General features: G+C 45.7%; 1 protein-coding gene across 4 annotated transcripts in view; it reads right to left on the reverse strand.

The window, feature by feature from the left end:
- WWC3 (WWC family member 3) overlaps positions 1-18291 on the reverse strand; it is a 110130-nt gene that overhangs the window by 61407 nt on the left and 30432 nt on the right. For 2 of the 4 annotated variants that reach the window (XM_005228501.4, XM_005228502.3), the window contains exons 2-4: positions 8265-8374; positions 4112-4315; positions 3111-3170 (exon numbers count right to left, since the gene is read on the reverse strand). In XM_005228501.4, coding sequence (XP_005228558.4) covers positions 3111-3170; positions 4112-4315; positions 8265-8374 — 374 coding nt within the window. The remainder of the gene's footprint in view (positions 1-3110; positions 3171-4111; positions 4316-8264; positions 8375-18291) is intronic. The other 2 variants (XM_005228503.3, XM_059883909.1) reach the window with 1 other exon arrangement.

Genomic DNA, 18291 nt, shown 5'->3' on the forward strand with positions numbered 1-18291 from the left:
CTTTAGTTTGAGTCACTTCCAATGAAGGAAGTTACGGGCGCTAAGTCCCAAGGTCCTTCTGCTGCCAGTACCTAAGCAAAGAGACACCTCCCTGCTTTGGATGATTAACAATGTGAGTGATCTGGGCTATGTGAGACCTGTTGGATGGCCAACAGGGGCCCAGGTATGCCACGGATCCTGCCACCAACAGCTCCTGACATGAGCCCAGACCTTACAGAGGTCTGGGCTGTTATAGCACAAGCCACCAGAATGACTGTCTTGAACTTTAGCCTGTGGCCAGAAATAGTTTGCCTGAGTCATATGTAACAGAAGTATCCTCAATGGAGTTCAGGTTAAATGGCAAATTGAAGGAGCTTGGTGAAAACCCAGGAACAGCAGCTACTTGATAAAATGCTTGGATTAATTCCTAGATTCCATTCACAGTTTTTCTCCCTGAGGAGACAGGCTCTAGGAAGAGCCACTGGCATTTCCAGCCCTTCATGAAAATAGGGAGGCCCCACCTGGCCTCCTCTACTGCATGAGTAGAGGCAGAGATGGAGTCTATGCAGGCACCTCTTGTGGGTTGGGAGGTGGAGTCTCAGGATCTCAAATCAACACCACAGAGTCATCACCTTCCTTGACTCAATGTTTCTTCATACACGACTTTAAAGACAGCATCTGGACTGTTACTTTTTTACTGGGCATTGATAAAATTTTACAGGGCACAGGAAGAATGAAATTACCTGCATCTCCCTATTTTCCCAAATGTCTGGGGAGGGAAAAGCCCATGGAAATACAAAAACTGATGCTGAGGGATGTCTCAACTCCAGAGGACTACAAGTCCCGGATGTTTTTATGCTCTAGGCTCCGCGATGCTCCGGGAGTCTTCCCCTCCAGCTGGGTGTGGAATCCCATAGGCTGCAACTAGGTCTTCCTATATTTGCATCAAGGGTTCCAGTCCTGAGTCCCCACATGGTCTGCAACTGAAGTCCTGGCTACACCATTACAGTAACCAGTACATAGACATACCTCCTCTCTCCCTTTATATTATTTATTTATTTTAGGTTGTGCTTGGCCTTCGGTGCTGCATATTGGCTTTCTGTCATTGCAGAGAGCAGGGGCTGCTCTTCCTTGAGGTGCGCAGGCTTCTCACTGCGGTGACTTCTCTTGTGATGAAACACGGGCTGTAGGGCGCATGGGTTTAGTTGCCCTGCGGCATGTGGAATGTTCCTGGACCAGGAATGGAACTTGTATCCCCTGCATTGGCAGGCGGATTCTTATCCATTGTACCACCAGGGAAGTCCGACATACCTTCTCATCATCTAATTTTTCCTTTCAATTGCTGGCAAGAAACTTCTTACCAGGTTCTTCTGTTATGTTCTTTTTCCATCAATTCTTAGCAAGACTGATGGGAAAGTCTCTTTGGAGACCTAACCAAACCTGACCAGTTGCCTGGGAAGAAATACTCTATTAGGTTGAATCATATGAAACTGACAATAACTGGCCCTTTTTAAGCTACAAAAGTGACAATTTTATATGGCCCAACCTACTCCTACCAAGCAACTTTTGGAAAGGTTTAGAATCACTAACCATACTCTCAGAAACAGTTCTAAGCCACTGCTTCAGCCAAATGCAACCTGGAGGCACAATTCCATGAGATCATTTAAAAGAGACCATATGCTGAGCCATACAGTTATCTCAATAGACGTCAAAAACGGAAATCTTACATAGTCTAGTCTCTGACCACAATCAAATTAGAAATCAACAACATCACACCTTTAAAAAGTTCCAATAGCTTACTTTTAAAACAATCCATGGGTCAAAAGAGAAATCACAAAGAAAATGAGAAAATATTATGAATATTTGGTTCATAAAATATGAACCAAAATTTGTAGGATGCAGTTAAAGTAGTACTTAGAGGAGAATTTATACCTTTAGAGGCTATATGAGAAAACGAGAGGTCTGAAATCAATGCTCTAAGCTCCCACTTTAGGAAGGCAGAAAAAGAAATTAAAGCCAAACTAAGCAGAATGAAGGAAAAACTAAAGAGAAAAAAATCAATAAAAAAAAATTAAAAAACGATAAAAATAGGGGAAGAAAACAGAAAACCAAAATCCAGTTTGCTGTAATGCTACATATAACCGATAAAGGTTGAGCTACACTGATTAAGAAAATAAAGCACAAATTATTATTATCACAAATAAGAGAGGACACTAGCTCAGAGTCTAGACATTGAAAGAATCACATGGGAATTCTATGAAAACTTCAAAAACTTGACAGCTTGATCAGCAGTCAGCAGATTCCCTGTAGGCCAAATTCAGCTTGTTTCTTATTTTTATACTTTTTATCAGAACAAACCACACACGTCATTTACATGTCATGTCTGGCTGCTTTTGCAGTGTAACAACAGGGTTTGGTGGTTGCACCTGAGACCATATGACCTCTGGTGCCTAAAATACTCACTATCTGATCCTTTACAGAAAAGCTTACTGATTTTTGGATTAGATGAAAGAGACAAATTCCTTGAAGCACACAAACATCAAAACTGACTCAAGAAGAAACAGGAAAACCTGAACAGGCCCATGTCTATTAAAGGTAATGAATTTATAGTTACAAACATTCCTACAAAGAAACAGATGACTTTTCGGGTGAATTCTATCAAACGGTTAAGAAAGTATCAACACTGGGCTTCCCAGGTGGCTCAGTGGTAAAGAATTTGCCTGCCAATGAATTAAGTATCAATACCAATCCCACACAAACTTTCCAAAAACTGGGGAGGAGGAAACATATCCCAGTTCATTCTGGGAGGTCAATATTATCCTGATACCAAAATCAGAGAAAAAGATGACAAATAAAGAAAATTACAAAGAAACCAGCTTTTCCTAAAAACTAGCATGAAGCTGACCCATCACATTCTGATGGACAGTAAAACAAACAAACAAACAAGAAAAAACCTAGTACATACCAAGAGGTGAAGGGCAAGAGATGAAGCAGCCTGGAAACTACACACCATCATACCTGAGCCTGCAATCTTTCATAGTACATAGAAACACAGCTACCTAAATTCCTGCTACAGGGGGCAAACTCCACCCTCACCGCTCTCTTCTCCACAGCTTGTATGGCTTATTCACCTTCGACAGCAGTTGCAGTAAAAAAGATGTCTGGCCCCCTCGCCTCAACTCCATTCTGACCTGCAACACAGGATAAACAAAGCTTTGAGCATGTCTTTAACGTTCAAAGCTGTGTCATCAGAGCTACAAGCCTGGCAACATGGCACTCACGTCACAGGTAAGTCCCTCCAAGTCTCAATCAGATTTAGGTTTTTATAAGATAAAATCTAGCGGTACCAACTTCATACACTCTCCCCAAGCTCACTGCCACTGGACGAGTCACAGCCACGCACACCTTCAGTGGGCGGTTAAGTGTGACAACTCTGTTGAGAATGGACTGGCTCAGGCAGTGACTGAATGGGTCAGAAACCAGAGGCTTTGGCTTCTGAGTGATTCCTTCTGTTCCTGTGCATCTCCTGAGTCCTAATAACAGGAGCCCAAGCTCGGCAGGCTCTGAAACTCAGAGAGGTTCCCTTTGGAGAGCATCAGTGTGCATCCATCTTACTTGGGCAGAGTTCCCCGCTTCCCCTGCGTTATACTGAGTTTCTCCACCTTCAGTGTCTTGCGCAAGAAAGGATGCTATAAAGAGACAGGGGCCTGACATGCGTGGAGGCTCCTGAGCAATAAAAGCATCGTAAGGAATTCCCCAGGATCACCCCAGACGAGCAGGGGTCTCCGGGGAAGCCCTTTTCCACGCTGACAAATGTGAGTCAGGAGGTGGTTTCGTGTCACTACCTAAAACTGTGCTTGCTTGCTTTCTCCCTGCCCCCCCTCCCTACATGGAAACTCCAGGAGGGCAGGGGCCTCTCCTATCCTAGCTCCACCGTGTTGAGTGGGCACCTGACAAACACTTGCCAATGGAGTGGTAGGGCGTGACATTGGATGCGGGCATGGGAGGCTGACTACCTAACAGTAGGCGATCAGACACTTTACGCAGCTGTCTTGCTCAACTTGCGCCCGGGGTCTGCAGAGACCTGACTCTGGAAGCCCCACGTGCTCCTGGAGGGGGATGCTCAACTCACAGCTGGTGTATGAGCGGCTGTCGTCCTCACACATCTTGTGCAGCTGCTGGTACTCCTCTTGGGCCAGCTCGAAGCGCTGCTGCTTAATCTGGTAGATTTCTTTCTTGGCATTGAGAGCCTCCTGGGCTACAATTAAATACTCCTTTAGCATCCGTTCCTGCTCCCGCCTCCACTGCTCTCTGGGATCCTCAATCTGGGTCAGCTCTGAAATGGAAAGGGGAAGAACATGAGGGTCTTCCGAGTCCAATCTTTAGGCTGAATAATCATGCAGTTATGTGACTAATCAATACAAAAGTTAATGACTGACCATGATGTACATCATGGAAGCATCTGTATGCTGAACCCTCCCAGAGTTGGGGTCACCTCCTATCAACACAGCCATGCCTGGGTCGAGAAGAAAGCTCTGTAGATGCGTAGGGGAAGACGATACCAGATAATTTTTTTAATTAATTTTTTTAAAGTTTATTAAAGTAAAAAAGACAGAAAGCTTCTCACATAGACTTCAGAAGGGAGAGGAAAGAGTGCCCCTTTAATTTATTTTTAATTAGAGGATAATTGCTTTACAATGCTGTGTTGGTTTCTGCCATACAATGTAAATCAGCCATTAGTGCACATATGTCTCCTCCCTCTTGAGCCTCCCTCCCACCTCCACCCCATCTCAGTCCTCTTAGGTTGTCACAGAGCCCTGGTTTGAGCTCCCTGCATCATACAGCAATGGCAACCCATTCCAGTACTCTTGCCTGGCAAATCCCATGGACAGAGGAGCCTGGTAGGCTGCAGTCCATGGGGTCGCTAGGAGTCAGACACGACTGAGTGACTTCACTTCCACTTCTCACTTTCATGTATTGGAGAAGGAAATGGCAACCCACTCCAATGTTCTTGCCTGGAGAATCCCAGGGACGGGGGAGCCTGGTGGGCTGCCGTCTCTGGGGTCGCACAGAGTCGGACACGACTGAAGCATCTTAGCAGTAGCATCTTAGCATCATACAGCAGCTTCCCACTAGCTATCTATGAGTAAATGTTGGTGGACAGGAACCTAAAGGAGCCCATCACTCTCAAACTAAGAGACACATACAACCTTTCTCTCCCTGCCTTTTCAACCTGGGCTGCTGTTGCCTCTGCTGTACCTGGACCGGCTTGCTCCCCTTCTCCTACCTCCCATGCCAGACCAGAACTTTCTGCATCCTTCGTGGATTTCCTATAAATCCCCCACCTGCCACTCTGGCTCTGTCATTCAACCAGCTCTCCAAAGGGCTCACGCCTACCTCTGGCTCCAACCTTTCTCCCGACTGCACGTCTTTTCTTTCCCCCTGCCTCCAAGAGGCATCACGTGGACAGACACAAAGTACTTCTAAGTCACTCGTCCAAAACAACTCAGTCTCACACAGCGCCCTTTTGCTACCCAAACCACAGCAACCCAAAGAAAGCCAAACTGACGAGCGCCTGCTTCTCTGCCTGCCCCCTTGGAATAAGTGGCTTCATCTTCATCGACCCACTAAGCCAACCAGGAACTTACCCTCAGAGTACACCTGCCCCCCATCCCTCACGCAGTCTATTTCATGGGCCCTCCAGAACTGGCCATTCCTGCCCCTGTGTATAATAGTGACTGATGCTGGGATGTCCCTCCTTCTCCCCTTAGTTCAATCAGACTCTCAGAACCTCTCTCCCAAAACACCTGCCTGCCTTATCCCACCAAAAGCCATCCTCTGAGTGCTCGCCACAGGCACCTTCCCAACTCTGCTTCAGATTCTATACCACATGAGCCTCTTTTAAAGCACAAGGTCTTATCAGGGCATGATGAATGTTCTGGAATTAGACAGAGGTGATAGCTGGACAACACTCCATGCACCCAATTCCACTGAACTGTACACTTTTCAATGGTGAACCTTACGATCTGTGCATCTCACCTCAAAATGGTTACAAATGTAAATTCTATGTAATCTCTACCCCACCCCCACCACACACACACATACACAGGAGCACTCACTAGGATGTTTAAAGTAAGTTTCTTTTGAAATCTTCCAGAAACATCCCCTATCCGTTCACAATGCTAGCCCAGGGCCCCTCCTGGAAAGCCTCTCTGGGTCTTAAAAGAAATAAAAAATAACAAAACTCAGGGTCCTGATCTAGCCCTGGAGTTCAGATTCAGCGGACCTGGGTGGGAGGCAGGGGGAGGCCACAGCTGTTTTAAGTGCCCAGATGTCTCTGATGATGATTTAGGCATCAGACTCACTAAGGTCGACAGGCATCGTTCACACTCTGACCAGGGCCAAGGGTCTTGGGAACCCCGAAGGTGACCACCCCAGGGCCCCTCTGGTCCCTCACTGCACTGTCAATCTGCGCAGTTCCAACTAACATGTGACTCCTCAGGTTCTCTGTCTTTAAAGAGCTTTCCCCTTACATCTGTGCTAGCAAGAGTTAAGATTCCAGGGGAGCGTCCTTGGTAGTCCAGTGGCTAAGAATTCTCCCTGCGATGCAACGGACATGGGTTCAATCCCTGGTCATTCCACGTGCCGCACAGTAATTAAGCCTGTGTGTCACAGCTACTGAGCCCATGCACTACAACTACTAAAGCCCGTGTGCCTAGAGCCTGTGTTTCACAACAAGAGAAGCCACTGCAATGAGAAGCCTGAGAACTATGACTAGAGAGTAGCCCCTGCTTACTGCAACTAGAGAAAGCCCACATCCGCAAGATGTGGGCTTACTTACTTTTACTGTGAAGACCCATCACAGTTAAAAAAAAAAAATTAATAAATAAATCTACAGAAAAAAAGAGCTTGATTCTCAGAAACAAGTTTTCTGGAATGGGGTCTTTGGCCCATTATCACAGTAAAAATCTTTCTTGTCTTCAGGGAAGAAAAAAAAGTTGGGTTCTCTGAAGGTGTCAGAGAGAGGAGGTGGCATGACCCTGGAGATGACATCTTCAGCCACATCCTCCATGGTGCTGGGTCACCCCAATTATACTCAAGGTGATTGGAAGAAAGTCCTTGGTGATTACTTGGTTTCCAGGTTTGTGGCCATGTCTAGTGTGTCATATCGAATCCTTAAGGGTGGATCCTGGGTCTCACTTTCCTGAGTGGCCAGCATGGAGGGGTGCTTTGTAAAACTTGCTGTGACTCAGTGAGCAGGCGAGAAAGGCACACCCACAGCAAAGAAGGGGACACAGCAGGAGGAGAGCAGGGTTTACGAGAGATGAGCCAGCACAAGGTAGTCCTAGGCCTTGGCAAGCTTTCCAGAAAAGTCATGTAAGGCTGATGCCTGTGCCGTTCAGTAACACCACCAGGGCCCGGAGACAGTGGAGCCCTGACCTGAGGGGAAGGTGGCCCAGATGGCCAGAAACTCCAGCCGCATGCAGCCCTGAGGTGCTCGGCAGCCAGGCCAGGGGAGCGTGGCCCCTGGGTGCAGCCTTGCTAAGCACCACATCCATCCTGTCAGCAGAGGATTTGCCTAAGAAGGCCTCCTGCCCATGGGGTAACTACCGCGGAGGGTGGCAAGGCTGGGGCCACACTTACCCCTCTGCTCAGGCATTGGTTAAGAGCCAAATCACTGCAGGCTGAGTGCCTGAAAATGCCCCCAGATACCACCAAGTGTCCCTTGGAGGTAACGCCAGCCCGAGATGAGAACCACTGCTCCCAACAATTCTACAGAGAAGGCTGGCATGGTCTAGGACCTGTGATTTTAGCTGTGGTCTTTATATCATTTTCTCCCTTCCCAAAGCTCCAAAAGGTTTGGCACATTACAGTTAAAAATCAAAGGGATAAGACAAAATGAAGTTCAGATAATTATGTGGGCATTTATTGTTCCAAGAACTTGTAAATTCCACTCTGCAAGAAATATTCTCCTCATTTGGTTAGCGACTTCTATTACCAGACTGCCTGGGAAATTTATAAAATTTATTCTTTCTATTAGGTATTCAAACTCTGCATTCAACATATTCCATGCAGTCCTGGGCAACATACAAGCCAAAGTACAATTGCTTCAATTTTTGAACAACTCAGCTAATGAAGACTTCAGACGACATTTATAAAATCCATTTTAATGCTGTGTTGGAGAGTAACAATTGTTTCACTCTACAGAAAGAGTTCCTAGCATCTGTGAGATCAACATGAAAACTCAATCATATATAACAACTCAAGCGTGGCATTCTACTTACTATTTATGTGGTCCATGTAATAAATTCCAATTTGTTTATCATATACAGTTTCCCATCCTAAAGGAAGTTCATCCCCAACACAGTCAGCAAAGGTCAATGGCTTTGTTATCCTGCAAAATAAAATTATGAAAGCAAATGTAAAAGTGAGGTCAATTTCACCTAAGTTTGCTGACTGGACTCTAGAATTTGGTTTCAATACAAAATTCTGTATCATCTTAATAAATTGACTGCTTTTGTTCCAACTATTTGGTTGGAAAAATAACTCAATGACTTTGCCTAAATAATCATCAGTAACAGTATCAGTATACTCATGGTTAAAAGCATGACTATCCCACAACGCAACCTTAATACCAGTGAAAACAGATATTGACAGTTACAAAACAGGTAAAACAAGCATCTTCGAAGCTGTATGCTTAATGAGTTGATGACAATGGAATGTGGCTCTGCCACAACACGAGAGCACCTATGTTTTGTTCTTATTCTCTGACAAGTGTTCCCCGGTCTCAACTTTCGGTTTCTGTACACTACAGTGTCAATGTATTTAAAATGTATTTGTAAGTTTCATCTACACCCCAACCCCCACCGGGCATAAGCGAAGGAGTTAAATGTTTACCACTGACCAAAGGCAAAAAGCCAAACAAGCATGGTAACGATACAAGGAGATGCCTACTAAATACTGCCTGGATTCTTTACTCAGTAGGAGTCAGAAACTGCAAAGGATCCTCTTTGTTTTCTGGCGAAAAACAACAAAAGCATATTGTCTACAGACGTTTCTTCTTGAAGTAAATCTGATCCAGGAAAGCTTGGCTTGACACAGAGAGATAAAGGAAAGGTTTTCCAGATAAATAGAACCTCCCCCTCCCCTACACCCCATGATCACAGAGATTGACAGGACAGCTGTGGTATAAAACAGGCCACCCCTAAAATTGTCTGAGTCAGGGCAGCTATCTATTCAGTTGTCTCTAAAAACGCACAGTGACTGGTATGCATGAGAATCTGATAACCTAAATTTCACTAACTCAATCTTCCCACATCTCTGTTTTAGTCTCTCGCCCCAGAAAACTGAGACACCACAACCACTGCCAAACCCCACAAGACCAGTATGAATTTTGAACATGTTATTTCCCCAAACTGGTTTGACAACAAAGTTCTGTCTCTCTCAGCAGCTTTTACAAACTGATCAACACCATCAGAACAACGCTGCTTGGTCTCATCTTCATTTTAAACATATGGTTTTAAGAAGTTAGGAGTCAATATCAAAACAGAAATATACATATAGAAAGTAAAACACACCCTTGGAAGTCCTCTTAAATACAATGCGCTCAAAACCCCACAACATCACAAGATGAGCCTACTGCATACCCTCTGTCCCGGCCCCAAACACCAACGTTCACAGCACAGTTCCTTTGCAGGTAGGGAATGGGATAGTGGTGGCATGGTTCCAAGTCAAACGAGTAACAGCAGGGTGCTGTGCATGACTCAAGTCCCAATGGGACCAAACTGCAACACAGTGTCACTTGAAGATAAACTGAGTTCCGAGCACATCTCTGCTATTCTAGATTCATGCATAAGCCTAGAGAAAATGGCCAAGCACAGGAGCATTCAAAGCATCTCTTATATATATGACCTCATTTAGTCAACAAACAGGTGGGAAGCTCGCTCCTCCAGCACTGCTGAACCCCGCTCACTTAATTGGTGTCATTGTTGTTGCTGAGTCGTTAGGTTGAATCTGACTCTTTGTGACCCCCAAGTACTGCAGCCCACCAGGCTCCTCTGCCCATGGAATTCTCCAGGCCAGAATACTGCAGTGGGTTGCCATTTCCTCCTCCCGGGATCTTCCTGACCCCGGGATCAAATCCGTGTCTCCTGTGTCTCCAGCACTGCAGGCGGATTCTTTGCCTGCTGAGCCATCAGGGAAGCCCCTGGAGGATGTGTCATCCTGATAAATAGATGGATAAATCTGAACAGCAGATTCAGAGAATGATACCCTGTCTCAACTGCCTTTGACCCCCAGCACCTGGCCTAAGAATAAGTACGCTGCATTTTTACAAACATTTTGTTTATTAAGGGAAGGAGGATTAATATATTTTACAGTAAAGAATCCACCTGTCAATGCAGGAGACACAAGGGACACGGGTTAGATCCCTGGGTTGGGAAGATCCCCTGGAGGAGGGCATGGCAACCCACTCCAGTATTCTTGCTTAGAAAATCCCGTGGACAGAGGAGCCTAGCGGGCTACAGTCCATGGGGTTGCAAACAGTTGGACATGACTGAGCGACTAAGCACACAACACAAGCACTCTCCTACAATCAATAGATACATTATTTCCTAATTTCCATTAGTGTAAGTATTCATGATTCAACATTTCAACAATTTCTCAAATAGTCGAACAGTTTCCATGTAAGCCAGAAATCCTACACCTATGTGTATACCTAAAAGAAACAAAAATATATATCCACCCAAAAGAATGTCCACAGCAGCATTATTTGCCATAGCCAAAAGGTGAAAACAACTAAGGGCCATCAACTGATGAATGGACAAATAAAATGTGGTCTATGGATGGAATGTGATTCAGTCATAAAAAAAGAATGAAGTACTGGCAAACGCTACAATATGGATGAACTTTGAAGTTACTGTGCTGGGTGACAGAAGCCAGACACAGAGGCTATATGCTGTATGCATTCATCTACGAGAAATGTCCAGAACATGCAAATTCACAGAGACAGAGGGCAGATCAGTGATTTCAGGGGTTGGAGATAAAGTGGGAATGGGGTGTGATTGCTAAGAGGTTAGGCTTCCTTTAGGGGGTAATTACACTAAGAACTAGTGAATGGCATGCTTTAAAGGGAGACTTCTATGGTATACGTGAATTATATCTTCATTTAAAAAACTATGATGAAGGGAACATCTCTGTGTATACAGCTTGTAAACTGTATTTACAATTATTTTCTTTGAAAGATTCCAGAAAGAAACTTACAGGGTTAAAGGATATGAAGCTCTTTTCTCTTTATCATAAATCCAATGTAAAATATTCAGATAGTAAAATATAAAGCATAGGAAATAGAAGCACCTATGATCCAGAAGTCCCGGATTGATGGTTTAGCTTATTTTCCTACATTTCTCCACAGCTGACATCACACTAGATACAATTCCACATGCTCATTCTTTTTCCCCTCATGTCCTTTAAGTCTCTGTCACCATCACTTTATATCATGTGAGAATCTTCTGTCACACGCAGTGAACTGTAACTGTTTTACCAGGAACCTCAAGTCATCAATTTAGGCACGTTCCAATGTTCTGTTCTTTCTTGTAAATAATGGATGTGAGCTTATAGCAAACCCTTGATGCACACTGCCAAACTGCTTTAACATCAGCACACGCTCCTAGCAGTGGAATAAGAAATGGGCTTTCTCATCACCCTGCGGGGATCTCTTGAATACATTTGCTCAAGGGCTCAGGACAAACCTGGACTGCACGAGCATGCTTCACTCGTGGAACAAACAGGTATGGTGCACAACATAAGTGCCCCGGGATTTTCAGAATGTGGAGGAGTTGGGTGATGCACTGAGGGGCTGGGCACTCAGTGTTCCCCAAGGTGAAGCCCCCATGTGGTCATTTCTCCCCAGTCTCCTCCTATCTGAGCAACATTGACCCAGAGTCGCTGACTTCCCCAGTTCTCAAACAGCTCTTGTTGGCCTCGGCAGAGGAAATGAATACGTTTTGCTGGTCGTTCTTACTAGAGTTGGTCCACAAGAAGGGGGAGAATCTGGAGGATGCAGACATGGGCTTCTTTTTGTTCCCTTTTGCCTGCTGCATCCTGTAGGGCTCTTAAAGAAGTGGCACTGGAGGGTTTCCCTAGTGGCTTAGTGGTACAGAATCTGCCTGCCAACGCAGGAGACACAGGTTTGATCCCTGCTCTGGGAAGATCCTACGCGCCACAGAACAACTAAGCCCCTGCGCCACAACTACTGAGCCTGTGCTCTGCAAAAAGAGAATCCACCATAGTGAGAAGCCTGTGTGCCACAACTAGAGAAAAAGCCCATGGAGCAACAAAGACCCAGCACAGCCAAAAATAAAATAACAACAAAAAAGAAGTGGCACTGGGCCATCTCAGTCACTACCAGTTCCCAGAGAAACTGCCGAGAAACCTTGGATAAGTCATTCCTGCTCTCCCTGGGCCTGCCTCGGTTTCCTAATCTTTAAAATGGAGGTGATCTGATGAATCTCATGGGGTGCTGCTGGCTGGGTGTGGCCTCCTGAGTTACAGCAAGGAGACCAGCTCCATCCACTCCACCTCCTGCCTCCCCCTCCGCCTCCAATAGACTTGCTTTAGACTGTACTAGTCTTATGCTGTTGTGACCAACTGCCACAAAGTAGGTGACGTTAAACAACACGTGTCATCCTTCGGCTCTGGAGACTGGAAGCCCAGATTGATTATACTGAACTAAAACCAAGGTGTCCATAGACTGCATTCTCTGGAGGCCCTAGGGAGAAGCTGTTCTCTCTTGTTTTCCAGCTTTGAGACTGCTGGCATCTGTGGTGGCTTCCAGCATCTTGAAAGCCAGCCACGGCCAGTAGGGTCTTTTCCAGGATGCCTTCCCTCTGCTTCTCTCTATTCTGCTCCTAAAGCCCCTTGAGATTACATTGGCCCAGCCAGATCATCAAGGATCACTCCCTGCCAATTCCAAGATCCTTTATTTAGTCACATATGCAAAGTCCATCTTGCCATGGAAGGCAACATAATCATAGGTCCCTGGGAGTAGGACGTGGACACCTGAAGAGGTCATTATTCTGCCAAGCAGATAGCCACCATGAGACTGCAGCATGACAGGGAGCAGGGCTGGAGCCCGTGGCCCAGCGACTCAAAAACCATGCATTCTTCCCTCCCAGTAGGGCTCAGGGGACTGGAATATCTGACATCAACTACCTCGAACTGCAGGAAAATAAAGGTGAACAGCAGAAAGTGAGAGCAGGGAGAAGCGAGCAAAGTATAATCATTGATTCTTTCTTCTTCAGTCCATGAAGGCAAATGAATTCATCTGGATGATATACAAACTTCTTAATGGTGACTTTTTTAAAAACTGAGGTAACCAGGTGGCTCAGCAGCAAAGAATCTGCCTATCAATGCAGCAGACCTGGGTTAGATCCCTGGGTCCAGAAGATCCCCTGGAGAAAGAAATGGCAACCCACTCTGGTATTCTTGCCTGGAGAATTCTATGGACAGAGGAACCTGGTGGGCTACAGGTTCACAAGAGTCGGACATGACTAAACAACTAAACAACAACAACACTGGCTTAAAACATTAAATACCTTTCCTATGTACATTATATCGTGACTTCTGTATACACTCCAGCACACTCACCACAAAAAATTTAGTTTCCATCAGTCACCATCCAGTTGACATCTTTTAATTTAGTCCTTCCCCCACTCCCTCCCACTCTGTTCTCTGTGTCTATGTGTAAACACCAATTCTGAACACATTTTCTTTATCAAAAGGAGACCAGAGTAATCCTACAGGACCTTTGCGACACTATCCAGTCTCCTGGAACAAAATAATGTTTTGTTGATGTTGTTTCTCTAGCTGTGGTGAGCACGGGCTATTCTCTAGTTGCAGTGCACGAGCTTCTCATTGTAGTGGTTCCTCTTATTGCAGCTGAGTAGTTGAGGTTCATGGGATCTTCCCGGACCAGGGATTGAACCTGTGTCCCCTGCATCGGCAGGTGGACTCTCATCCACTGTACACCCAGGGAAGTCCAAGATAATTTGTATAGTATCCATTCAGGCTTGTTTTTTTTTTTTTTAATATGCAATTCAGAGAGGATACGATTCACGTCCACTTCATTCCAAACCAATCCTCAAGAAATTTACCTTTTCTGATATACCTAGCTTACAACAAGTTTCAGAGCTCACCCAGACCACGGACCCAGGCTGTTTGTGGTTATTTACTTGGTAGTAATTGGATTTACTTGCATTTTTTACTTGGATTTTACAGGTATTTACTTGGATTATTTACCTTTTTTGCAGTGGTAGCGCTTTTCCAACTTTAGTGGTGTAACACTGACATCCGAGAGCAGCGTTCTCACTGAGCACTGAACAGGTCCCTGAACTCATGGAAATTACACAAAAACGCTGAGGAGCACAGTCCAGAACTGTTGGCTAATTCCCTGAGATGGTGGTCACCCCCCAAAAAGTTGAGAAGATCATTTCTTTATCAAGTCAATTGTTGTGGAACAGCAATGAATGTACCACAAGCCCGCCACACTAGTCCTAAGAAGCCACTCAAAAAATCACATTTATTAGTTATTTAGAGTACACATATACTTGATTTGGCAACTGTATCTAGTCTTAATTCTAGAATTTAGGGTAAAGAATAATCATACTTGGAACTCAGACTAAACACTACAATTGACATTTCAATGAGTGACCCAATTTTAGTGATGAGTCTTAGAACTGTTCTTGAATTACATTTGTGATTTCCTTGTTAAATGATTGTTTGCTTAAGAATTTTTAAAAATTACATACTATCTGTCTTTTCATTGACTCAAACAAAAAAACTAACACTTACAGTTCACAGGCAGATTCCCAGGCTAATCTGAAGAACAAACAGCTCCTCAAACAAATCTTAGGGGAAGAGGAGACACAGGTTTCATGAATAGCAGTGAATCCACAAGACAAATGATCACAGAGAATCACATGCAGGTAAAACCTTTTTCCCCAGTAGCACAAGACTGCAACTGCAGGAGAACTCCAGTCTCCACCATCTTTGATTTAAAAAACAAAAGCCCACCAGCAGACTCACTGCTTCAGTGGCAACAAGTGTTCCCACTATCTTTGATGCCTCAGCCAGATACAACTCACTGAGATTTGTCTAAGTGTCATTCGGAAGGACCAAACATCATTTAGGGATGCATTTGTCTTCCTGAACCTCTGCATGCAAAGCCAGGTGGCATGGTGAATGGAAGGGAACAGCTTTTTGCAGTGGAGAAATGGGCTGGCTAGCCTGAAAGGAGGTGGAACCTGACCACAGTCAACTCACTCAAGTTCAAAAGTCACTGTTACTGAAATCCCAGCAGGGGTATCAATTGGGTCATAGAACCCCCTGAGAATCATGGCAAATGCAACTTTCATTCGTCACAATAAAACAGTTCTGCTTGGTCAGGTGAGCAACATTTAAAGGCTGCTGCTGCTGCTGCTAAGTTGCGTCAGTCGTGTTCGACTCTGTACGATCCCATAGACAGCAGCCCACCAGGTTCTGCCATCCCTGGGATTCTCCAGGCAAGAACACCGGAGTGGGTTGCCACCTCCTTCTCCAATGCATGAAAGTGAAAAGTGAAAGTGAAGTCACGGCAGAGGATAATTTGAGCCCCAGCTCCACTCCGACGGCGGGGGGGGGGGGGGGGGGGGGGGGGGGCGGGTACGCGCGGTGCGCATGCTCAGCAGCCCGGCTCCGCCGAGGCCCAGCTGCCGCCACCGCCGCGGCCAGCGGTGTAACCGCGGCTGCCGCTGCTGCTTGGAGCGGGCGTTGGTGCCCTGAAATTCATCTATTTAAAAAAAAAAAAAGAAAGTGAAGTCACTCAGTCGTGTCCAACTCTCCGTGACCCCATGGACTGTAGCCCACCAGGCTCCTCCGTCCATGGGACTCCTCAGGCAAGAGTACTGGAGTGGGGTGCCACTACCCTCTCCATATTTAAAGGCTACCCTCCTATACCCTCCTATAAGTCCACTTTTGTTACCCAAAGCAATTGAGTAGGAACAAGACAAACATTTCCACCAAACCTCCGCTTCATCTTCCTCTTGGGCTCACACAAAAATCACATTCTCCAGCCTTCGTGTAGCTGAGTGGAGCCCTATGACCAGGCTCTAGCCAATGAGTTTCAGGCAAAGGTAATGTACACCCCTTCCAGGCTTGTCCCATAAGCTCCTGGCAGGGCACTCCATGCTCTCTCACATCTTTTCTCTGTCAGCCAGAAACAAACAACTCAGCAGAGAATGACTGCTACAGTCTGAATATGTGTCCCCCAAAATTCATATGTTGAAATACCCAACATGATGGAATTAGAAGGTGGGACCTGAGGGAAGTGTTTGGGTCATGAGGGTGCAGCCCTTGGGATTAGGATTAGTGCCCTTATAGAAAACCCTAGAGAGCTCCATTACACTCCCACCTTGTGAGGACACAATGAGGAGTTGCTGGCTCTGAACTATGGAGAGAGCTCTTACCAGAACCTGACCATGTTGGAGCCTTGATCTTTGATCTCCAGCCTCTCAAACTGTGAGAAAAACATGTCCATTGGTTACAAGCAAACCAGACTGTGATATTCTGTAACAGCAGCATGGGTCAAGTAAGACAACAGCAAAACCTGAGAAGTTGAGAGAAACAAGCCATGGAAGAAGTCTGGGTGGATCAAAGAGTCTGAAAAGCCCCTTCTCCACCCTGATAGGCCACATTAAATCATTAAATTGACATGAGCAACAAACTTCTATTCTGTTAAGCAACTGAGACTTTGAGTTGTTTGTTAGAACAGTCAGCTAACTAACACATCTGGAGATCTAGAAAAAGGAGAGAAATACTCAGAACCTGCAAGAAGTCTGAACATTTAACCTTATTTGGTTATGTGAGCATCGTTAGTGATTCAGAGCATGTTAGCCAAGTATAGGGAGAGGGTTGGATACCTTATCCTTCTCCCGCCATGGAGCCTGGAGAGGGAAGGGGTAAGCAGGACCACTGTCCATATTTCTGTTATTGACAGCACTTACCACTTTGTAATCACACAGGTTCACACACTGGTGAACAGAAGTCACAACAACTGAAAAAGACCACGAACCAGTGACTAAGTAAGTGTAAGGTCCTTCACAGTGTATGTTCTGTTAAATCACACTAACAATGTGTGATTGTCACAATGTGTCCATTGTCCACAATGGATGGACACTGCCACAACTTGTAAAGATGTCATAGGAGAAAAAAGTCCAACTGAGGCAACTATATTTTTAAGCACTTACTAGTGAGGACGAGCCTGGGCAAATGACTGTGGCTGTGCCTCAGTTTTCTCATCTTTACTATGGGGTGGTGGAGCTGAAAGGCTGTAACCAATACAAAGATTTGGGGCACTTATTACACACTGCATAAACATACATTTTCCTTCCATGCTATTTTTTCCTCTAAAAACTGGGGGAATGTGATCATTATTCTCATGTGGAATATATACAGTATAATACTGTACGAGTGGAACAACATAGTTTAAAATCCTGGGACTGAGGTGCTAGAATGGAGGGGTGAGCAAGAGACTGTCTTTCACAAGCCTCTGGTGGGGATCTGGAAAGAGCCAGGTTCCTAAGAGCATAAAACCTCTGGCAGGGAACTGCTTCCCTTCCCTCAACACCCACTGCCCCCACGCCCCCCGCCCAGTCTGTCCACCCGCCTGCCTAGCAAGCTCTGCTTGAACAGCAATTCTCAAACTTGGAGCACTCTCTCTCTTGCCCATGCATCCCTCCTGCCATCTTCTTGCTCAATCCTGTTCCATCTTCCAAGATTTGGTACAGATCCCTCCTGTCCAGGGTCTTCCCTGGTAGATCAGATGGTAAAGAATCCACCTGCAATGGAGATGCAGGTTCGATTCCTGGGTGGGGAAGATCCCCTGGAGGAGGGCATGGCAACCCACTCCAGTATTCTTGCCTGGAGAATCCAATGGACAGAGGAGCCTGTTGTCAAAGAGTCGGACATGACTGAGTGAGTTTCACTTTCACTTTCCTCCTGTCCAGCCCTAGTCCACTACAGCAGGAAGTAAGCCGTCCTTTCTTGCGCCAGCCTCAGCACTTCCTCTCTCCTCCTGGGACATTTCCTAAAACTCTAAGTAGAACGTGGTTATCTGCTCACACGGTATCTCCCAGAGCATTTGTTTCCTCTGGGCAAGACTGGCACCTCTTCTGGCTCTGATCTGCCCCCACAGAGTTCCAGGGCACACCCACTAGGTACTCGGCTGCACACACAGGGTGAGTCAGACATAACCCAATCGACGGTGAAGGCAGCCTA

Source organism: Bos taurus, chromosome X (genome assembly GCF_002263795.3).
Source record: "Bos taurus isolate L1 Dominette 01449 registration number 42190680 breed Hereford chromosome X, ARS-UCD2.0, whole genome shotgun sequence".
Classification (NCBI taxonomy): domain Eukaryota; kingdom Metazoa; phylum Chordata; class Mammalia; order Artiodactyla; family Bovidae; genus Bos; species Bos taurus.